The 23,037-nt window shown below is 42.2% G+C and overlaps 3 protein-coding genes and 2 non-coding genes across 8 annotated transcripts in view; 1 reads left to right on the top strand and 4 right to left on the bottom strand.

Moving 5' to 3' along the window:
- The window catches only part of clasp1a (cytoplasmic linker associated protein 1a), a 52,223-nt gene extending 44,206 nt beyond the window's left edge, over positions 1-8,017 (bottom strand). The window contains exons 1-2 of the mRNA XM_055504909.1: positions 7,870-8,017; positions 5,725-6,406 (exon numbers count right to left, since the gene is read on the bottom strand). Of these exons, the coding sequence (XP_055360884.1) occupies positions 5,725-5,922 (198 nt within the window). The 5' untranslated portion in view covers positions 5,923-6,406; positions 7,870-8,017. The remainder of the gene's footprint in view (positions 1-5,724; positions 6,407-7,869) is intronic.
- Positions 8,018-11,107: 3,090 nt separating this feature from the next.
- nifk (nucleolar protein interacting with the FHA domain of MKI67) lies at positions 11,108-14,584 on the bottom strand. The gene is made up of 6 exons (XM_029137631.3): positions 14,356-14,584; positions 14,083-14,211; positions 13,542-13,650; positions 12,984-13,195; positions 12,573-12,632; positions 11,108-12,325 (listed from the first exon to the last, which is right to left on the bottom strand). Exons 1-6 carry the CDS (start codon positions 14,476-14,478, stop codon positions 12,140-12,142), a joined length of 819 nt encoding a protein of 272 aa, XP_028993464.1. The 5' UTR covers positions 14,479-14,584; the 3' UTR covers positions 11,108-12,139.
- LOC114847858 (small nucleolar RNA ACA64) lies at positions 12,408-12,536 on the bottom strand. Its single transcript, XR_003784289.1, has one exon. It is a non-coding gene; the product is annotated as a small nucleolar RNA ACA64 (small nucleolar RNA).
- On the bottom strand, positions 13,775-13,902 carry LOC114847859 (small nucleolar RNA ACA64). The gene has a single exon (XR_003784290.1). It is a non-coding gene; the product is annotated as a small nucleolar RNA ACA64 (small nucleolar RNA).
- A 235-nt stretch (positions 14,585-14,819) lies between the features above and the next one.
- Positions 14,820-21,398, top strand: si:dkey-219c10.4 (high affinity cGMP-specific 3',5'-cyclic phosphodiesterase 9A). 4 transcript variants are annotated; one of them, XM_041068998.2, is made up of 14 exons: positions 14,820-15,447; positions 16,278-16,439; positions 16,524-16,575; positions 16,739-16,841; positions 17,257-17,399; positions 17,504-17,563; positions 17,928-18,105; positions 18,394-18,534; positions 19,200-19,292; positions 19,423-19,490; positions 19,573-19,675; positions 20,184-20,288; positions 20,419-20,565; positions 20,671-21,398. In XM_041068998.2, exons 1-14 carry the CDS (start codon positions 15,360-15,362, stop codon positions 20,854-20,856), a joined length of 1,629 nt encoding a protein of 542 aa, XP_040924932.1. In that variant the 5' UTR covers positions 14,820-15,359; the 3' UTR covers positions 20,857-21,398. The 4 variants fall into 4 exon arrangements, with proteins under 4 accessions (XP_040924932.1, XP_028993668.1, XP_028993667.1 ...); XM_029137835.3 differs by having other exon boundaries at positions 14,846-15,447; positions 16,278-16,427; positions 20,668-21,398; XM_029137834.3 differs by having other exon boundaries at positions 14,846-15,447; positions 20,668-21,398.
- The last annotated feature ends 1,639 nt before the right edge of the window (positions 21,399-23,037 follow it).

The raw sequence follows: 23,037 nt of genomic DNA, 5'->3' as shown, positions 1-23,037 counted from the left end.
TCAGCTCTCCCACTAATAATAAAACATATTAATAAGTGGAATACAGCCTGACTTATTGTCAGATCACTGATATAACACATAATGAGAAACATGCATTCTGGTTGACTCAGATACAGATACAAAAACCTTTTACCGATTTTCAATGGGGGATGACCAAAACGATGTCGGGTAGTATTTAAGAATGACGGGACACTCAGATTGCTTCATAATTTCTATGCAAAAGTCCCCTGTTCGTAACACATATCACTGCCGTTTTCCCTGTTTTCTCTGGACATAGACCATCAGTCTTAAATGTTGTTGCATAGTTTTGCTAATAATTGCAAAATTTTTATGACACAACTTGCGTTTCAGCGGAAGTATCACTATAAGCTTTGGAGGATGCTGATCCCATAATAATTAACAGGAGTAAATGTTGTGCTGATTAAGCTCATCCTTAAACTAGATCAAACATGTCGTCTGGGTTGAATAACTCAGTTCATAGAAATATGGTTTACAGCGGTTTAGACAGGATGATGCAGCACTTCACAGGCAGCAGAAGTGCAAAGTAAGTGACTTCAACACGGGCACAGGAAAGCATTGCAAAGCCAACCGGAATTAGACTTATTGACGCCTGACACCAACCAGCTACTTTATACAGAAAGAACTTTACTCAATAAAAGTTCAAATGCTCTGTATACAGCAGAATCAGCTGCAGTCAGATTTCATTATAACTGTTGTTGAAGTGGCCATTTAGTCTTTTACTAAAAACTCACGGGACGCTAATCCAATATAAATCTGTTAAATCTGTCTGTGCCGTTGGCACTATGATAATTCAGCTGAGCACAGGCTTCCTTTTTTACTAGCAAATTGATTAGCCAGTGGTATGAGCTCAGACCTAGTTTGCCTTTCACTTACATTCACCAAGGGATGCCAAACTCTGCTGCTGCTCTCCACAATTGTACAGTGTTATAACAGTTGTACAGTGGTAAGAACACAAAGACGGCAGCCAGCAACAGCACAAGCGCCAAAAAAGTTTGAGTTTGCGGGTGGAGTCTACTTGCACATGTCATGAATATTCAGTTTTACACTCGGCGAACATTTAACATTTACATTTGACATTTAACAATTAACATTTAACAATTAACATTTACATTTAACATTTAAATTTAGACTTTTGCACATTTAACTAAATGTGAGAAAACATGTTGTGTCATTTAGTTAAATGTGAGAAAAACGAAGGACGGCACTTGTGAGCCTCCACCAAGACGCATCATCACAGGAAGAACACATGATTTGTATGAAAAGTAGAGGACAATAAAATTGATGCGTTACAACGTGCACCAACTGTTGCTCTCGCCAGGGAGTAGTTACTCCCTGGATTTGTTACTGAATGCTTCTCATATTAATGCGTTAATCGTAGAAAACCTATGCAGTTATTGGATTTTAGGATTTTAATCGTTGACCAACACTAAAAAAATAAAATTATTAATTAAAGTTTGTGTTTATATTTTGCAGTGTCCTTGAACCTCTCTCTGTAGCTGTGTCTTGAATAATGAATAATTTAATTTTGCTGATAGGTAGTAGTTATCATCAGTTATTACTTGCAGCACCAGTCTGAGAACAGAGGGGAAGCCTGGGCTTGAACTCTGGCTTTATCCAACTGGTCGTTTGAGGTCTAAGGATGAAGTTTGGCTTTTACATCCTGTTTTGTTTTGGGCGTTACAGTTTAAATATGTGTTTTCATATACCAGCACTCTGGCAGATATCTGAGTAGTTGGCATGGTTGCCTTTAAGACACTAGAGTCTATTTAGGTTGGTCTCCTTGCTCAGGTTTAAATTCACTTCTTTTGTTCCGAAAATCTAATAAACTGTAATTTGTCAAAACTCCACTTTGATGTTTGCATTTATTAATAATGTTGTTTCACTGTTTGTTCACAATTGAAATTAAACCACTCATGACCCATAAATTCTGTGGGATATGCACTAGTGGATGAACACTAGTCCTTCAATATAATACGTATGTCTGGCCTTATGACTCTCACATGGAAAGCCTTAATATAAAGCACAACCGAACCGATACAGATCAGCCACAACATGTCCATCTGCACGTGTTAAAAAATAGCTGACACAAAACAGACACACACGATTATTCTTAAATCAAAAAAATCCAGATCAAAAAAGAGCAGATTATAGCCATGGCTACAATATTATGGCACACAAAGGGTTCCACTACTGGCAGTGATGGAAGGAGATCATCAGAACATTGATTTATCTGAATAAGTGAGGGGCACATACAAAAGGAAAGGTTATAGATCCATGCACTAGATCAGTACACTCTGCCTCCACTCGTCCTCTTACAGGCTATGGCCAAACTGAATTCACCATCAGATACATGTACTGTACTACACAGACAGGGAACATCATTATGTGTCACATCTGCCATATTACTATTTACAAACACCTTTATACAACCTATTACCACAATATTAATAACATATTTTTGGACTATTTTGTTCTGTCAATAGGAATGTAATAGTGCTAATATCCTTATCACGCGGAGGTAGACAGTCAATCAGCTGCTGATAGAAACCTATCATGTTTACTCCTAGTCTGAAAAGCACTATAAATTAATGGAATCCATTATCTATAAAGCCACAAATAAACCACAACTGGGAGGAAACAACAGCCTGTAAACCAGGTGATAAAGCTAGGGACAAAGCAGCAAGCACTTAAAGCTGAGAGATTGAAAGGAGGACAGTGCAGGAGACCCAAGGGTGGCCAGAATGCATACTCACAGCTCCCAACCCGAACACTGTTAAACTAAGGTAAAAATGTCCAGCTTAAAGGCTTTCAGCTTGTTTGATGGGCTGCTAGAGTGGGAAAGATGACATAAACTGTAGCAGAATTTCACATTATCTGATGGTGTGTAAGACAAAGCCTACATTACCAATGTCCCTGTGAATAAATTGCCTGTGGTCTCTGTGACAATGCAGCACAGACATGGCTGAAAAACATCCCAGGTGGCACGGGCTTGGCTGAGCCTTCGCTTTCAGGCTTGTCAACTCAGAAACACGTCCTGACAACCTGATTAGATTTAGACGGTAAACCAGCCAGGCTATCTGGCTCTGCTTTAAACAGGCAATGGGACAGATTAAAACGATAGAAGGAAGGGGAGGAGTGACGTCATGGATGCATACTGACGAGAGCCAAAATGGTCTTAGAGAGGTATGAAAACAAAAAAAAAAATCAAATCATTCCATGGTTTACTGTGCGTTTACATTTTTTAGAGTGTCCTGAAGCCCTGCCAGTTAAGTGTGGCACCAAATCCAGTCCAACCAAAGCAGTCAGTGTTGTTAATTTTGTTAATTGGAGCAGGCGTTGGATCTGTGCGTTCTCCTCTAGTGTCTCCATGACATAGCACAAGGTGAAACCCCAATTATTAAGTATAGTAATTACATCACGGGTTAATCATGAGCAGAAAACATCCTAACCATCTAAAACAACTACCGTTAACTTGATCCATGATGATACCATTAATGAGCATAAGAGTGTCTATTGTTCATATATACACAACCAGTTCACAGCTTGGACACACCTTCTTTTCTTCAGTCAGTAAACCAGCTCTGCTCTCTTTTCATGACTATTTACATTGTAGACTCTCACGGAAGGCATCAAGACTATGAATGAACACGCGAATTGCATAGTGAAGGAAAAAGTAACTCACTCTACATTGTCACGATGAAGTCGTCACCTGAAATGCATTTCACTTCACAGGTGCCTTGTCAGGCTCATCTGCAGAATTTCTTAATGGGGTCATGAAAATAAAGACAACCATTAAAATTAGATGTGTCCAAATGTTTGATTGGTAAGCAAAGGCAAAGATATGTGAAGGTTTACATTGGGTCATCACAATGTAAAACACCATGAAGCGCTTCCTTTAAACCTGGTTCTTGGTACTAGACAAATCCCACCAAAACTCCATTTATGGTGAATGAATCCTTCACCCTCTCTGTCCCTCTCTCGCACTCTCAAACTAAATACTTTCCACATTAGTTGCCAAGTCATTGACTTGGCCTCTGTTTGGGATACAGTGTCTGCTCTGCTAGCTAACATGAGGATTTTTGTGTAAAAGTAGAGATGTCTATGAGAACTGAATCATTGAGCTCAGTGCTTATGATAAGAAAACAAATGTGATGTATAGTGAGGGCATTTCAAACAAAACTAGAAATATAATTCTGCAGCATGTTAAGGACTGGTCTGTGACCACATGTATCTACTCCCTGTTGTGAAGCCCATCAACTGCTAGCTCTGGCTTTCCAGCACCCCTCCATCTTAGCTGGAGCCAGGCCAGGTCCAATTAAGCTCTGACTTGCTGTGTGTCCTAAAATCACATTTCAAACTTCCTCTGGCCACTCCACACAAATTCTAACAGGTATGTGCCAGATCCCCAAGACAAAAATAAAACAGTGCAACAGGCTAAGGCTTTATTCAGCTGAGATTCAACTAAGCAGAGATATTTTAAACCCATAATGCAACAGTTTTTCCTCTGATAATATAATATATAATATAATGACACAGCAAATAGGCAAATCTGTCCTTAATGAAACTGGGCCATTATTTTGATGTACAATAAAAAAGACAGATAAAATGGGAATTCTGCAACAGGTTTATACAGTACTGCAGCATAGGTGTTCCCCAGTTAATCTACTTAAGCCAAACAAAACTGTTTATACCTGTTTAGGTACTGAAAACAGAATGTAATTGTAGGAGCCGTGTGCTCTATTGTTATTATTTTTTAATTTATCTAAATCACGTGATTGTGACCCATCCCAATAATCGGCACCCACTCACCTGCGCTCTGGAGGACAGTGCAAAAGTCAGGTAGCCGTAATTTTGTTGACCGCTAATGCAAATGCAAAGAGCACGTTTAATACCTACAGTATAGTAACACGCACGTTAATGTCATCTGATTGTACACCATGGAAGAAGAGGATTATGTACAATAAACGGAACTAAACAAGCTAAAATATCTATGTGCTTCTTTGTAGCGTCCACAGTGCGTCACACAATGATACGACCCAATGCAATTTAGGTAGGAGGCTACTTTCAGCACCTAAATGACTGATAACCTCTTGCTTCAGAGACTGAGGCCACAGTTACCCTGAAACCTACATAAAACAAAACTCTCACTCCCTTACTGCCTGCGTTGCTTACTCCTGCCAAGCATCGCAGGCTTGCTGGAGCCTATCCCAGCTTACAATCAGGCAAGAGACAGGTTGCAGACTGGACAGGTCACCAGTACATCACAGGGCCACATACTTTATATACACAGACAACCACTCACTGACACACACACACACACACACACACACACACACACACACACACACACACACACACACACACACACACACACAGTCCCCAATCAGCCTAATTGCATGTTTTCTGGAGAAGATTTCACACGCATCCAGGCCTTCTGGTTGTGAGACAAGAGTGCTAGCCACTACACCATCGCAAAAAACAACAACAACAAAGGTCAAAAGCAAAACAACAGTTTTGAAAAAGCAGTAAGTAGAAAACTTTCTGAAAGGTGTCAACCCAAATATTTTAGAAAGTGGGGAGATAATAAAAAGTAGTGAGTTGCATTAAACCATTATTAGAATGCACATACAGTATATGGAAATTTATTTTATGAAAAGGCCTAATTGGTGTGGGAAACAGTGGGTTCTGTCCACTGACATTTACCTTAAAGTTGCTGGAGTTCACCCAGGAGCTGGCGATGCCATCGACCATCTTGTCCAGTGCAGTCTGATCCTGTTCCAAGTCGTGAGACTTCTCCTTGTCCAAAATGTAATCAATGATCTCTTGGCCCACCTGGAGCCGTCGGCCTACATCCTTCTGCAGAACCTGAGCCAGGCAGTTCTCCATGTTGGGCTCCATCATCCTGGTCTGTGATAAACTCCTTCCTCAGCCTGCCCAGGTGAATGACTGACTGCCTATTAGCAATCTGTCACTGCTCAAAGCAGTGGAAACAAGAGCTATACAAAAGAAGCCCCACTTAGTGAGTATGTGGCTGGTTGACCCCAAAGAGAGAAGCAGTGAGTGAACACAGTCTGCTTGTATTTTTACCCCTGAGGACAGGTCTTTTTGAGCCAAGTGCTAGCTCACTAGACAGCTAGTGGCTGTGCCGTAGGGACGGATGGAGAAGGCCTTGGGGAACGGTAGCAATGAAGCATGTGCGTGTGTCTGGACAGCAGCTGGGGGAGGTTTAGGACTCCCTCCCTTTTCTGTTTTTCCCCTGTTTGCCTCTCTTAAAGTGGGTGAGTCAAATTGCTATAGCAGCCGTAAAAGAGGTGGTTTTGGGGAGCAAATGCAGATCTATAAAGAGGGCTAGCTTAGAGCTCCATGTTTTGTCCCGGGATGTGCCCTGGAGGGAAAGACAGATAGAGAAAATATTCAGTTATTAAGTCTTATAAGTAAGTAAGTATAAGTCTCATAATATGTAAATTGAATAATTCTTATCTATCAGAAGTGTCTTGATAGTGTCTCCTGATCAGACTGAACTTCAAAACCTTCGGACAAAATATCCACTAGAATATGCTAAGCATCAAAAGTAGTCTTCAAGTAGACTTCTATCAATTCACTAAGCAATTTCACAATCTGTTTCAACTAGAGGAAAAATTTAGAGACAAGAATTTTTACAACTATGTTCTGTTTTGTGCACAAAATTAAACTGTTTCTCTGTGATAACCTCCTTTAGGATGAACTGGCTGAACCAGGCCATATTAGCTCACATTGCTAGCCAACTTCACTAATGCTCTTGCAACTAGAAAGGAAAGCAAATCCCTGCAGCAAACATCTGGTACAAGGCCTTAACCAGAGGAGTGGAGGTAGTTTTAGCAGCAGAATATTCACCAGGGTTTATAAATACATCTGACCAAATGAGCGAGTTACCAAAAATCAGACTGCTCAAAGAACAGTATCATTGCTGAGCACCATACTGGCAGGCAGTGACGACTGGTCATGTTTTAACTGATGTACAAAAGTTCAACTCCAAACAGAGTTTTTAAAAGAGTATAATAGGAATGATTATTGCAAAACAAAATAATCTGTGACAGCTTTACATGCCCAGTGATGCAAAGACAAAGGCTAAAAGGTTAAGCTCACAATAATGCCACTGCTTTCTGTATTTGTCCCAATTTAACCTTCCCCTGGTTAGGGTCCTTGGGACGCACAAACAAAGGCATTAGTAATAGGTGAAAAATCAAAGCTGAATTTGTTAAAGCAGCAAGATAAAACCCTCACTGGACTCTGACCTACTTCACACTGCCATAAATGTAAACCAATGCAGTGTGCGTGTGTGTCAGTATAATACAACTTAGTTATAACGCGTTAGCGCCTTAAAAAACACACAGTTGAAAACCGTAACAACGCTACCTGTGCACTATCGTGTTATGTCGCCACTCTGGGCTTTGCAGGGCTACTCATCCCTGTCAGACACAATTGCTCGGCCTGTGCACACGCGCGTGCGCACACGAGCGAAGTGGCTGCTAGCTCGGAGCCAGACCATCACTGCTGCTAGCGCCGCCGACGCAGGGGCGGCTTGACAGCTTCCAGGCGCCGGTGACGTGAAACTAAAGCCTTTGGTCTATTTCACTCCGCTCGCAACGAGATCTCGTTTTAGTTTCTATTCTGTATCCTCGTAACAGCTGGGCCAACCTTTCCATTGTGTCAAACTAAGTAGCTTACTACAGTAGGTGTGTGAGCTAGTCCCCACTAGCGAAGCCCTTCCTTTCAATGAACGTCAGTCCGCAGACAGGCAACACAAAGGGAAGAAAATGTGACATGAACGTGAGAAGGTGTGTTTCCATCATTCAGTTTTCTACTCACCATATCCTGCTTAGAGGTCGCTGCTGGTTTGGGCGCACAGCTCGTATTTCTTAATGTAAAAATTTATCTACGGCCTCAAATCTCTCCTGTCTTCTCTCACTCTTCACCCGGAATGCTGCCTGCAGGACAAGAATGGGATCGTTGTGCGCATGCGTAGTGGATCCGGGATGATGTTGGCACTTGTAAACTGTCGCATGGCGTGTTTACTGGCTGAGTTGTGAGCGCAGCGACACCCACTGGACACATGGTGTGCGACGACGAGACCCCTCCGAGCACAGACGCTGAGCATCGAAGTATAAATGCTAAAATGTAGTTTGGAAGTACATGTCATTACCTTTAAAGAAAAAATATTACACTTTTATTTAGATTCATTTAACAGTTAAAAAATGTATTTAAAATCTAAATTATATTAATTCTAACGAATCTACTAATAATCTATGAATGAAAAGATAATCACCAGGCAGGAAGTAATTTACAACACACGTGAGTTCATAGTCTTTTTAAACTGGTACTATCTTAACAGAAGTTAATCTAGCCACAGGGGTTGCAAGCCAGTGACTTCTGTGCCAGTCCAAGCCTGGATAAATAGAGAGGGTTGCGCCAGGAAGGGCATCAGGCATAAAACTTGCCAAAAACAACCATGTGAATCGTTCATAAAAAATTCATACCGGATCGATCGTGGCCCGGGTTAAGAATGACCGCCGATGGATCGGTCGCGCCCCGGGTTAAGGACGACCGCCAATGCTGTTAACCTACAGGGTGCCGATGGAAAATGGACTACTGCTGGTCGAAGAAGGAGAGGAGGCAGAAGGGTTTGTGGTCAGAGAGAGAAGAGGAAAGGCAGGAGCATAGATCTGAGAATAGGGACACTTAACATTGGCAAAATGAAAGGCAGAGAGCTGGCAGACATGATGGAGAGAAGGAAGGTGGATGTACTGTGTGTGCAGGAGATGAGGTGGAAGGGAAGCAAAGCACATAGAATTGGAGGAGGATACAAACTGTTCTACCATAGCATAGATAGGAAGAGAAACGGGGTAGGAGTGATCCTGAGGGGGAGGTTGTGAACAATGTTCTACAGGTGAAAAGAGTCTCACACAGGGTGATGAGCCTGAAGCTAGAAATGGAAGGGGTGATGGTGAATTTAGTCAGTGGGTCGGCTCCACAAGTAGCTGTGAGTTAGAAGAGAAGGAGAGATTCTGAAGTGGGTTTGGTGAGGTCATAGAGAGAATCCCCAGAGGAGAGAGGGTGGTGGTTGGAGCAGACTTCAATGGGTTGTTGGTGAGGGGAACAGAGGTGATAAGGAGGTGATGGGCAGGTTTGGTGTAAAGGAACGGAGCATGCAGGTGGACTACATCCTATGTAGACAAGGTCTAGAGAGGAGAGAGGTTAGTGACTGCAAAGTGGTGATAGGAGAGAGTGTAGCCAGACAGCACAGCATGGTGGTGTGTAAGTTGACTCTGGTGGTCAGGAAGAAAGAGAGGAAAGACAGAAAAGAAGACCAAGTGGTGGAAACTAAAGAATGAAGAAACCTTCGAGGAATTCAGGCAGAAGTTGAGACAGGCTCTGGGGGGTCAGGAAGAGCTTCCAGATGACTGGGAAACTACAGCAAAGGTTATCAGGGAAACAGGTGCTGTCATCTAGAAGGAGGAAAGAAGATAAAGACACTTGGTGGTGGAATGAGGAAGTACAGGACTGCATCCAGAGGAAGAGGTTGGCTCAAAGGAAGTGGGATGTAGAAAGGACTGAGGAAGGTAGACAGGAGTACAAGGAAGCTTGGAGCAGAGTTAAGAGGGAGGTGGCAAAGGCCAAACAGAAAGCTTACGATGAGCTGTACGACAGGTTAGACACGAAGAAATGAGAGAAGGACTTGTACAGACTAGCCAGACAGAGATAGAGAGGGGAAGGATGTGCAACAGATAAAGGTGATTAAAGACAGTGATAGAAGGGTGCTAACAACCCAGGAGAATGTACAGAGAAGATGGAAGGAGGATTTTAATGATGAAAATGACAGGGAAAGAAGGGAGGAAGATGTGGATGTTGTGGAACAGGCACACAGAACTGCAGCAACTAGAGAAGAATAAAGTTGATGAGCCACACAATGAAGCTGTGGAAAGAAAAATATTGAGAATGTTGATGGAAAAGTACAAAGCTTCGAGTCCCTTCTTGTTTGCTATGCTGGGGGGGTTAGGACGATTCTAAGGGCGCACAAACTTTGAGGGGCCCACAGAGACCAGCTTTATTAATAATAACATTATTATCAGGGAAATATAAGATATCAAGAATTTGCAATTGAATTGCAAATAAGACTAAATTATGGCTTATTTCTGCCTCTCTGTTCAAATTCCACTCCTTTCACAATTACTACATGGTTCTGTTACCTGGATCCGGTAGACCAGGGGTGTCAAACTGATGCCGACGAGGGCCGCTCTCCCTGCTCCAGCTCCTACTGATTACCTTGACCAGGTGTGTTCAGTCAATGACAAGCTGGAAAAGCCTGATCAAGGTAATCAGCAGAGAGCTGGAAAACCAGCAGGCACATGGCCCTCGAGGCCCGGAGCTCCTCCTCACCCCCTCCAGAGCACCACTGAGTAAGACACTCTGCAGCAGCTCCCCGGGCGCCTTGCATGGCAGCCCACTGCTCCCCCAGGGGACGGGTCAAATGCAGTAGACACATGTCGTTGGTACATTGTATGTTATAATGACCTATAATGGCTTTCTTTTCTTTCTTACTGCTGAAGCTAGCTTACAAACGGGAAAATATGTCCAAGATGCGCTATTTGACGAGAGCGGTAAGAGCGCTTACTCCAACTACTTCCCAGGATCCAAGCGCAAAGCTGTCACTGACAGGTTTACAGAATCTATCTTTGAACCCTTTTCCTTCTCACCTGAAAGCCATCATAGTCTAATTCACTAGCGTACGTTTTTCACTATTAAAAATGAAGTTAATGCAATTTTGACTCAATACGTTATCATATAAAATAATAAGTAATCATGCAGCTAATTTCAAACTTGCAACCTCAATGTAATTAACCTCGCACTCTAACCAAGTGCACCATCCAGCCAAGCCTTGGCTGCCAAGGGAAGAATTGCTCAGTACCATTAAGGAACCGTAGAGTCTGCAAATTTTCTTTTTTCTTTTTAGGGCCTTTAACTGCCAGCAGCGCCCATGTATGGATAGCTTACAAAGTAAGCTCTTACACTTAAAATTCATATCAAATATCAAGTTGTACAATACCTGCACCTTTGATTACCTTTATTTTATATACATTATTGTCTGCTTCTTGACATATCAGTGAACGATAAAGTAAACCTGCAGAGAAGAGAGACAACATGCATACATCCATGAGTGTGTGTTACTTTGATCTTTGGTTGTATATGACTGGAGCGTGAACAGAGGCATTGACCATATTTATGGTTATTGGGTGTTCGCTATTATCTGTATTATTCCCAATTTCATTTATTTTCTCAAGCTGTAGAGTTATCCTTGTATAGATGTGGCTAGAAAGTTTGGAAATGGTTTTCTCACTATGTCACAATTTGTGTTTATGCCGCAGTTTATATGCCAATACCATGTGATACGCTTAAGTATCATGTGTTTTAAGTCGGTTCATGTGCTACGCTAATACTGCAAGAAGTGACTGCTGCATGTTATTTGTATAATACACAAGCATTTGTACATCTCAATAATTTTCTCCAGACTCAAATGACAAAAGTACACAGTATAACACACACTGAAACTCAATTATTTACATGTAGTAGATGCTTGTAATTAACTAACAATTGTAATTAACAGTAATTAAGCCATGATTATTTTTAATTCACATCAGTGAAAAATGACTACAGCTCCTTACTTAAGTTACAGGTTAAGTATTAATCATATTTTGCTTTTCTCTTTCCTAAATTTAAATTCTTACATTTATTTATAAAGATAGCTTAGCTAGTTTAATTAATTGAACCACCTATTTCACAAGCATTTGATGTTATTTTTACAACACAAGCACATGGCAAAAAAAACAAAAACAAAACACAGCTGGCTTCAAGACTCACACAGAACATTTCCTTTCAAACAGTCCAGGCCCATGCACTGGGCTCATCACATCATCCAACGACAATTGCATTTGGATACTTCTCTGAATTATAATGCAACACCCACATAATAAACAGACTTTTACTTCTGATTGTGGCTGTCCCATTGCTCTCAAAGCAGAAGACCCCATTATCCTGAGTGTGCTCTCACAGTAAAAAGTTCACAATACAACAGACAAGCCTTTTACTCTGCCTCTTCTTCATTGGATTCCTCACTCTCTTTATTTTTATCCTCCTCCTCCTCCTCCTCTGAAGAGCCATCTTTGTCTGCAGTCGGTAACTTAATGACAATCTCACCATCAGCATCATCATTAACGACCATGGACTTCCTCCTCTCCAGGAGAGAGGGTGTGCATATGGGAGTGGTGTCCTGGTGTGGACAGGAGAAGCACATTAGTCACATGTTCATCATGGCGCACGGTGGAACACTGATACAGGACTTGCTTAACAAAGTATGTTGGCACATGGGTTTTATCACGCAGCCACCAAAAGACACGCAATAAGCTTTACGTACCACCGTACTATAGGCACAGTTATCTGACCCCAGATCACAGACAAACCTGGGGTCATTTTCAGTTTGTGCCAAATCTAAAAATGAAACTGCATGGTACACTTACACTACATGTAGATGCATTCATTGAGTCACAGGACTTTTTCTTTTGAGACACCTGTGCAGCCTGGAAAAAAACAAGCACTGAATGTTAACATGCAAACAAATGAACATCACAAATATATGTCAAAAGTAATTTGAGCAGCTTTAACAACATCAATTCAACTTCCTGTTTTACTTTTAGATTACATAAAACTAACATCAAGATTACGCACAAACGGCTTAAGATGAAACCCAGCAAGTGCAATATTTTTAGTCTGAATAATATGTGATGTGCAGTCCTCTGGGCAAATTATATATAAAAAAAAAACATATACAGCATATGCTGCTGTCTATTTTAGAGATTAATTTATGAAGCTCAGATAAGCACATTTACCTACTAACTAAAAGGTCATTATTCTAAACTTCAAACACTTACAAATCCTGGGAAGTCGTAATCGATGCCATGTGCTGCAAGCCTCTTACGGAGCTTTGCCTCCTTCCGTAAGAGTTTGTCCTGCATCTTCTTGACCCGTTCTGCTGAGTGTTTTTTGTTGTAGCGTGCCACGGCGGGATACACAGGCTTTTTAAAGTGCGCCTGTGAGCCAACAAACAGCTTCTCGTGCACGTTCTCTGGTGCCATAATGTGACCTGCAAAGTAGTGCAAGCAATAATTTTGTTAAGTTAACAACAATTCTCAATCACGACATTAATGTCAATAGTGGCAAAGCAATGTTGTTTTGAGTGTGGCTAACATAAGATTTTTTGAGTAATGCCACTTTTGTAATGTCAGTATAACTTTGTTTTGAATGTTTTAGTTTTGTAAATAATAACAAACAGAATCACCAGGCTGTCTTTGAAAGCTACACTAATTAATCATTAACAAAAACGTGACAGCAACATAAAGCTTCTAGGGTCAGGTAAATATCAGCTGGAGACCAATCAAACGAGAGTGAAGGCACTGACTTATGGTGGTACCTAAGTACTTAATACTCACATTTGAGAAGTCTCTCTCCCATGAGATAATTGTTCATAGTTTCTGCAACAATCTTGGCTACTTCATCACATTCAAACTCCACAAATGCATAGCCTTTGCTTCCACCTGTCTACAAGGAAAATGATTCAAGGTTAAAAAGTAGCTTAGCACTGAATATTGGTATTACTGAATAAGCATTTTCTTCATTCTGACTTCCAAGACAAATCTTAATTTAATATTCCATATTTTTATACATTTGTTGGTACATGGGTTTTATCACTCTGCAAATCAAAACAGGCAATAAGCTAAATGTAACACAATACTTTAGGCTCAGTTGTCTGATCACAGATCACCGTTTCACCTGAGATCATTTTCAGACTGAGCCTACTGTTCTGTCAGGCCTGTCATCAACCCATCAAATGTACAGATCTTTGCATTCTATAATTACAACTGATAGGACAGGGAATGAGTGAGCGAACAACAAACAGGCAAGTTTGCTGATTTCCTTTAAACTATTAATATTTTAAATATGTCAAACATGTTACGGCATCCCCGGACTTACCTTTTTACTCCTGGACAGCCGCAGTCTCAGGACCTTCCCGAACTGCTCGAAGTAAGTCTTAAGGTCGGGTTCGAACAGCCCCAGGGGCAGGTGGCCCACATAGACCACTCCTGGGCTCAACCGGTCCCCCTGCGAGAAAACACATTGCGCGGTATGAGAAAGCGAAAAGGACCCCGCGGCTAAAAATGGAGTTAAGCGGTGATGACCAAAGAGCCACTGAGGCTCGTTCTTGGCTCCACGTTTCGGGACCAACACCAGGTCCTGTCGACCTACCACGTTCGTGTTCTTTTTCTTCGCCTCCTGCACCTTCTTCTTAAACTCTGAATCTTGTTCCGGGTTCAACGCCAGTAGTTGTTCCCTCGGCTTAGCGGCCGATTCCGTCTTACTCTCAGTCATCTTAATAATTTGTAAGACGCACCAGCAGCTAGAAAGCACAAACACCGTCACACAGCTCCGTGTGGAACCACGTTGGCTTCTCTATCCGGTTGCCCACATGGAAACGGCCAAAGACCGTCAGAATGAGGGACCGTGCCTGCATTAACTCCGGCTCTATAGCCGGCGCAGCGCCCCCTAACGGCAGGGGGTGCACGTCTCTTCGGTGACCGTCAGTGTAAGTGCCAAAAAGGTTGAAAGGACTATCTAAGACTGCTGTATCGTGTTTATCACAACTGCGCACGTGTAATGAAGCGTAAGCTTCTTTTGATTGTAAATCTTTAATTGATGTTCATCTGTCTGGCCTCTGGTTGGGTGTTTTTTGTAGGTTTATGTTGATCAAACAGCTTAACCTAAATCTAATGGTTCCTTCATAGAACCACTAGCCCTCATGTAACTCAGTAACATCCAATCATCCTGGAGCTTCTTTGAAGCCTGCTCCAAAATATAATCAATAACCCTGACAACTGGAATGGGCTCCAGTATGCCTATGACCCTTATGAAGGCCAAGTGGTTCTTACATTTCGAACAAATTGTCTCAGGTGCAGTAAAGTGTCCACCGAGCATCAGGTGAATTAAATTCACTGAGAACCTCAAAAAGTCCTGTGAGTTCCTTATTTTATGTGAATCAAACATCAAATTTCAATTATTATTTTACAATTAATGGTTTTACTGTTTATTTCAAAATATTTCTGTATATGTAGGGGGAGGACGAGCAGAGAAGGATGTAGAGAGAATATTAATTAGGAGGTGGAGTGTTTAGCAGTGAAATACTGAGGTGAGACAGAGCAGCTCCAGATGTGCGCTGCACAAAGCCACATCAGTAGTTGTTATTTCAAAAAGCCATGCCAATAAAAATCATCTACTTTACGGTGAATGGGAGACCAGAGCGAGCCGAATTCCCGGAGGATTGTCCTGCCCAGGATGTCAAAGGTAGGCACGAAGACGGTTCATGTTTTACAAGTCATGGGTGATTTAGTGTTTAGGAAACAATGCATGGGATTGATTTGTATTAAACATGAATAATTCATAAATCACACTTTACCTTTGACATTGACTTGTGTGGTGGAAATTTCCCATCAAGAGGCAGATGAGAGAGTTGTCTTTTGTGTGATTTATTTTAAAAGTGAATGAAAATAAAAATAATGGGGAAAGCAAATCAAAATCTGCATCATCGTGTCTTGTTATCCAAACGAAGGAACACCAAGCTTCCAAAACAAGATGCATACAAGAGTCCGGGTGTAAAAGACAAACAGATATCATAAACTATTAGTCAGTCAAATGGAACATCAGATGTTTAGACTTAATGTACGACAGCACAAGAGATTAGTTGTTTGTGTAAGAATGTTCAGTGTTGCACCTAACCCGCACATGACGACAATTTTTCCCATTACACTTGAAAGATCAAAAAACAATGTAACTTTATGATGCCTAAAATATTTGATTTATTTTTATGTGGTTTGTATTATGAACATACTTGTTCAGAGTTTTATAGTGCCTGCAGTCACTGCACAAGCAGATCTGAATTGATACTGTAGCGGTAGAGCTGTGGACAGTGATACAGGTGCGACTGGCAGCTCCTCACTTCACATCATTGTTTTGTATTTGAATTTTTTCCAAGGGGACAAATAGGTAAGGACCTACTCTGTTTCATGTGCAAACAGTTTTCCAAACAGCGTTTGTTTGTCATTGTAACAATTATTAGTGCTAGGATTTAAATAGCTAAGACCCTATGTAAAACCAATCCAGGTGGTTCTTTCCAGATCTGTTCCGCTCTGCAGCAGAAGCAGGACCCCATGACATCCTGAAGCTGTACAACCCCAAAGGCAGCATAATCAACATCTCTCCGGGTCTGGAGCCCAACAGCCCAAACTCCTGCTACAAGCTGGAGGTGGTGGCTGCAGACTGCAACAGTGAGCCGTTAGGTATCTGTAGCATAACATGGGCGGCGCAGGTGACGGGTCTGAGTCCAGGCTGTTGACAGGCTCCGGCTTCTCCTGCTCTTTCAGGTGCAGAGCTTGCTGGTGCACTAGGATTTGACCTCTCATCCATGGAGAAGAGGTAGGAATAGGAACTTGCAGTATTAGCGATGTTACAGGTAAACGTGATCCAGCCAACAGTAAATGTGCCAGTCAGATTTATCGAGTAAAACCAAGAAACAGTTCTACAACAGTTCTAAACCAACTGTGTGATTACTCATGAGCTTAGTGACGGTGTTTCTCAGACTGCAGGGCCTGGAGAAGAAAATCCTCTTTGAAGCCGGGGAAACCCCTGCAGTTGTGTATGAGATGAAGAAGCAGGTGGATTCATTCCAAGAAAAATTGGAGGTACAGCCAACGTGGTCAGAGGCTTTAAATCTGCTTATCTGATTAAGGAAAATGTAATATAATTTCATAATAATGCGTGTTTTAGATGCATGTTAGTGGCAGGTGAAGAAGTGGATGATGCTTTGCCTTTTCAGCAATTTTAGATGAATGCTGAATGTTTCAATAGGCAACATTTTGATAAGATGCTAAAAGTGGCCATATATGTAAATGTGGCCTTTGAGGTATTTTAGTCTTGTTAAATAGATATTGTGTATATCGACAAATACAAAGTACCTCATTATGACTTTGATAGCAGTATTTAATATGAATACAAATGTGAAAACAAAAATACAATTACAGTTAGAACTTGTAGCATGTATTATTATGGGTCGGTTTCCAGGTACAGATTACTGAACTCACCACATCTGTTTCCCAGAGCGTGGAGCATCTGAGTTGGCTTGGATTGTTCAAAGACCTGTCAGAGACGACACACCAGCCCTCCCCATTCTACCACAAGAGGACACTGCATAAAACCAAGGACGAATGTGAGCGTGTGCAGGAGAAGTTCCTTCAAATGAGGCACGTTCACACACAAACCCACTTCCATCCTCATATATGGCGCCATCAGCTTGTACAGGAGCTAACATCAGTGCATCTATGTGCTTACGTTGTCACACTGGCAGCTCTCTGGAGGTTTCAGAGGAAGTGAGGCAGTACTTAAAGACCCCAACCTTTGATAACTGGTAGGTTTCAACCTGTAACACCAGGAAAATAATGGATGAAATGAAGCTGTGTGTTCTCACAACAAGCAGAGCAGATGGCCGTCTAATGGTAGCACGGGAGGCTTTGCCCTTTCCCTCTGATCCACACACTCATATCAATATGAATAGAGCTGCACAGCGCTGTCTAATCAAAAGAAGCTCTTAATGAAAGGCTTAATGAACACGCTTCTGTGTTTGAAGTGGGCCTCATTGGGTTCCATTCACTGGGGCTCGATCATCATTCTATGTTTGAAAGCGGCCGTGTTCTGCTGTTTTTACTCTGCTAGGGATTAGAAAACCCCAAGTGAAAGTTCCCCGCTGCCATATATTTTGTGATTGCATGCAGGCAGTGGGAGGATGCAGAGATAATGGTGCTCCTGCAGGTCATGTACACAGATTTAGATTTCACAGCCACCTTCAACATCGAACCTGACGCACTGCAGCATTTTCTTTTTGAAGTGTACCGAAGATACAACAACATCCCCTTCCACAACTTCAAACACTGCTTCTGTGTGACCCAGATGGTGAGTTTTATCCGGCCGGCCACATTATGACTGCACTATGACATTATACAGCTATGCCAACATATTTTCAATTGATTAGGGCTTGACTGTGTTGTTTTTGGTGGCTGCGTAGAGAAACAATGACCACACACAGTTCAGTGTGAGACCAAGAGTGTTTTTACGCTTTAACAGAAATGTGGTAGAGCCTAAGAATAAAAAGGCCTCGTCATGACATTTTGCCCATCTCTATCTCAAGTGATGTGCTCAGTCCACCATTCTGGGTCTCACTGCGGCTCTGCCTTTGAACAGATGTATGGTTTGATTTGGCTAACTGACCTGAGGAGTAAGATGGACAGCACCGAGCTGCTGATTATGCTGACCTCTGCTGTGTGCCACGACCTTGACCATACCGGCTACAACAATGCCTATCAGGTGCACCCAGGCCTCTATGTATGTCCATCACAGACTGTCTCCTTCCTCACAGGCAGGAGTTTAGTAGTGTAACAACGCCGCAGGACAATTCATTTAAATAATCACCTGCAAGTTTTTGAATTTCTATTTCTGAGTGTTTTTTGTTCAACCACAATTTGGGGCAAAATTCTGGTCCAGAGAAACGTTGCATGTACATCCTTCTGTCTTTCCTCCTATCTCAGATACACACTAGTAATATCTGATAAATTACCACATGAATATGTTTCTGCTGGCTAATAATCATGACTATGGGATAATTATCTATAAAACAAAATCAAACCTATAGAATTTACAGTATATGTTTTTACTTAAAAGAAAACTTCACAAATTTTCTATGGGGTTTGACCAAAACAATATCTGGTAGTATTTAATTTAGTATTCTATGCAGTGAAATGATCATTTAAAGCACTAGTTGTAGTCTGTGAGCCTCTGGCCTGTTACAGAGGCTTTTTGCAGAGTAAATAGTGTCTCTTCATTCTTATATATTACCCAAAGTCGTTTTGGTCAGACCCCATTGAAAATCAATGAAGGTTTTCTTGATTTATATTAAATATTAATATTTAGTGTTGGACCTGGAGCCTGCTGCATCCAGGAACATTAAACCTCAACATTAGATGTGAAAGTCATCTCTGACCATCTTTCAGATAAATGCTCGGACTGAACTTGCTCTGCGCTACAATGACATCTCTCCCCTGGAGAACCATCACTGCGCTGTCGCGTTTGAGATACTGGAAAAGGTGAGGACATGCTCTTGGCTCAAAGGAACAATAAAAAGTCATAAAATGTGGTTGAAAAATTTACAATGAACCTCCAGATGAATGAAGATTATTGTTGTCAAGTTGATTTTGTGTGTGTTTTATTGTTCAGGAAGAGAGCAACATCTTCAGAAATCTATCCACAGAGCAATATAAACGGATAAGAGAGGGAATCATCAAGTAAGATGGATTGTCCAAGTAAACATCTCATGTTATTTAATCACTATAACGTTATATTTGCATTATGGATTTTCACCTGCAGATGCATCCTGGCCACCGACATGACGAGGCACAATGACATTCTCAACAAGTTCAAGTCCATCCTCTCTGCATTCGACTTCACCAACAAAGACCACAAGGACGTGGTAGGAGTTTAGATCGTCAGAGAGCTGTGACTTCCATCCTGTCATTTAATACAATTTTATTACTTACAAATATTTTTAAAATTCTAATAGCATACAAGATATAAATAAATATCAGATTTCTTGTGGTATCCATCCATCTTCCACTCCTTTACGGGGCAGGTTGTGGGGTAGCAGTCGGCTTCTGGTCCCACGCTAGGATGTTCACATTAGGTAGATTTTTGTAAATCTGGCAAATATTCAGACGGACTTAATTTGTACAGAGCCAGTCGTTTTTCTTACTTTTTTTTCGAGTTGAGAAGACATTTTAATGCTGTACATAAAACCGAGGGAGCTAATAGACTAAGCTGTGATTGGATCAGGTAGACCAGGCCAAGACCATGCAGCAGCAAAGAGAAAGAAATAATTATGAACATTGACTGTAAACAACCCACTCAATGAAAAGCTGAGTTCTATAGCATGGTACAATCTTTTTGCAAAGAGATAATGTTTCTTTTTTCTGTGTTTACAGCTGATGATGATCCTGATCAAAGTGAGTGACATATCCAATGAGGCACGACCTATGGAGGTGGCTGAGCCCTGGCTGGACTGTCTGCTTCAGGAATTCTACAACCAGGTCCAGAATGCCCTCTACAGAATGATTTCATACTGTTAGAACCTAAATATTTATTTCAGAACTACAGTTAAGTAAAATTACGATTAACAGATAACCAATAATTGTAATTGTGCTGACCATATGCCCTCAGAGTGACATTGAGAAGCTGGAAGGTCTTCCTGTCACCCCCTTCATGGACCGGGACAAAGTAACCAAACCCTCATCTCAAACAGGTTTCATCAGATTTGTCCTCCTCCCTCTCTTCATCGAGCTAGCCAACCTGTTCCCCTGCCTCGAGGTAAATTTGTTGATGCAGTTCAGATGTCAAGCAAAGAGTTGATATGATTTTTGGGATCTTGATGGAGGTACAGTGCATAACGTCTTAATTCATTCTCTGCAGCAGCACATCATTGACCCGGTAAGGAAGGCTCTGGACTACTACACAGAGATGGAGAAGGCGCTGGAGAGGGAAAATCAGAACCGAGCTCAGAGCGAGAATGGCACCAAGCACAAAGAAAGCGCTGGGAGCACGGTGGACGGCTGTGCAGAGACTGGTCCCGATGCCTTGAAATCAGACGTGATTATCTAAAGCCCATTCATGTATGACACAGTTTATGGTCCTGCTCCGGTTTTTATTTTGAAGTCCTTCCTGTCTGTTATGTTTTGGTTCTAGTCTCTAGTTTTATTTTGAAGGACTTCCTGCCACACTCACCACAGCTGTGTTTCCTGTCACCTCCTCATTACTCACACCTGACAATAATCAGTAATCAGCATCAGTATTTAGTCTTCACCTCACACACCAGCCAGTTGCCAGATTGTTGAGTTCCGATACCACTTTCCAGCGTTTCAGTATAGTTTACCGTGTTTCATGATCTTGTCTGTACCTGACCGCCGATTTCTGCCTGCACCCTGTCTGTACCTACGCCTGGAGATCTTGGTAACGTTCCTGACTGTCTGACCACGATATAGCTCACTCCTTGTCTGTACCTCTGCCGAGCTCACCAGTTACCGAACCTTGCCTGTTCCCGGAACTGAGTTTACCTGCTTCTTTTGTGACTTTGCCTGAGATCCCCCGTGTACGACCTGGATTGCTTTGACTACGTTGCACAATAAAACTGGTTACTGACTGATCATTGTGTCTGCGCTGTGCATGTGGGTCCAACACCTGAGTAATCCTGATTATGTAATATTGTGCAAGGCAAAGTAACTAAAATAAAGAGCATCTCCTTCCATCCATCCATTTTCTAAACCGCTTATTCCCTAATGCGGGGTCACGGGGGTACTGGAGCCTAACCCAGCTGACTATGGGCGAGAGGCAGGGTACACCCTGGACGGGTCGCCAGTCCATCGCAGGGCTAAAGAGCATCTGGACCATCCAATATTATAACTCAGTCATGAGCACCTTGCCCAGCTGCTCTAGGAACACCCTCCTCTTGCTGCGGTTGCCGGGCATCCAGTCCGGGTGGGCCTCCCGCCACACGACGAAAGTGTTGTAGCAAAACACGTCTAGGACGTTGTGAAAAACTGCTCGTCTCGGATGGCAAAGGGCTTTTTGTCCCGCCGCCCTGCGTCGACAAGGAGGACATCGTCGGCGGCCGTTGCGGCCGAGTGTAGCGTGCTCTTCAGGATCACATTTTCGTTTTTCTTGGGCACGTAGGACACCAGGACGGTGCTGGGAGTGAAGGCAAACACGGAGGAGAAGGCACTCCTGCCCTTGACTGAGAGGAGCGCCGGCGGCAATTCCGGCTTGTTCTTGCGAACCGTACCGAGCATGGTGAGCTCCCTGCGCAGGAGCCGCTGGCCCAGTTCGTAAGAAGTGAAAAAGTTGTCGCACGTTACGTTGCAAGGCCCGGCGAGCCCTTCTGTGACGTCCAGCACGACCCGCTGGCCCTGCTTTTTTTCAGAAGCTCTCTTTTCTCCTCCTCCTCCTGGCTTGCCGGTGTAAAGCTGCATCTTCCAAGCGTAGCTGGACTTGGCGTTGCATGCCACCCAAACCTGAGGCCGTATTTTGCTGGCTTGCTAGGCATGTACTGTCTGAAAGAGCAACGACCTACAAAAAATAAAGGTGAGATTTTTAAAAATATATTTTTTTAGAGGTAAAAAAAAGCTGGCTTGCTATGCGTGTGTTTTCTGCATGTCTGTGTGTGTGTGTGTGTGTGTGTGTTGTGGTGGAAATGTTCCATAAAGAAGCAGATGAGAGAGTTGTCCTTTTGTGCGATTTATTGAAATAATAAAGAAAATAAAAATAATGGGGAAAGCAAATAAAAAGCATGGATGTTGATCGTGCACATCAACAAACCAAAAACCAGCTGGGAGATCAGTGCACACACCACGAAGGTGTGATGCAAAGAGCCCACGATCCTCAAGTTTCTGCCTTTTAGCTTCTCTGTCCGACTAGGGTGGAATGTCTTTCTAACCCAATCAAATTAGATGCACCATCTCCTCCCTGTCACAGTGTGTGTGAAGATTTTTACTTTCTCACACCTGCATTGCTGACGTCCAACTATCTGTGAGAAAGGAGCACCAAGTCTCAACAGACAGAGACATAACTCCCCGACCTTGGGTTTGGGAGCTAGAGTTGAGAGTCTCTCAGGCAGAGACAACCATTGAACAATGTAGGTCAAATGTCAAATGCATACAGTAAGACAAAACATAAGATATTAATTGCAGAACACAAGTCATAAATCATATAATAACTGCATAGAAGTAAGGAAGACACATAGAAATAAGGAAGAGACAATTTTTCCCATAACACTCCCCCCTTTTGATT

The sequence above is a fragment of the Betta splendens genome, chromosome 21 (genome assembly GCF_900634795.4).
Source record: "Betta splendens chromosome 21, fBetSpl5.4, whole genome shotgun sequence".
Taxonomy (NCBI): Eukaryota; Metazoa; Chordata; class Actinopteri; order Anabantiformes; family Osphronemidae; genus Betta; species Betta splendens.
The sequence above is the reverse complement of the archived record's forward strand: the minus strand, read 5'-3'. Positions and strand labels throughout refer to the sequence as shown.

What these genes read in the sequence shown, in the direction of transcription:
- si:dkey-219c10.4 (XM_029137834.3), top strand. Translation starts at nt 15,360, where the DNA reads ATGCCAATAAAAATCATCTACTTTACGGTGAATGGGAGACCAGAGCGA. An exon ending in CTGCAACAGTGAGCCGTTAG is followed by an intron (nt 16,440 to 16,523) that starts GTATCTGTAGCA and finishes CTGCTCTTTCAG; the next exon opens with GTGCAGAGCTTGCTGGTGCA. An exon ending in CTCTCATCCATGGAGAAGAG is followed by an intron (nt 16,576 to 16,738) that starts GTAGGAATAGGA and finishes GGTGTTTCTCAG; the next exon opens with ACTGCAGGGCCTGGAGAAGA.
- nifk (XM_029137631.3), bottom strand. Translation starts at nt 14,478, where the DNA reads ATGACTGAGAGTAAGACGGAATCGGCCGCTAAGCCGAGGGAACAACTA. An exon ending in GGGAGAGAGACTTCTCAAAT is followed by an intron (nt 13,196 to 13,541) that starts GTGAGTATTAAG and finishes ACTACTTTGCAG; the next exon opens with GTCACATTATGGCACCAGAG. An exon ending in TGAATGCATCTACATGTAGT is followed by an intron (nt 12,326 to 12,572) that starts GTAAGTGTACCA and finishes TGTCCACACCAG; the next exon opens with GACACCACTCCCATATGCAC.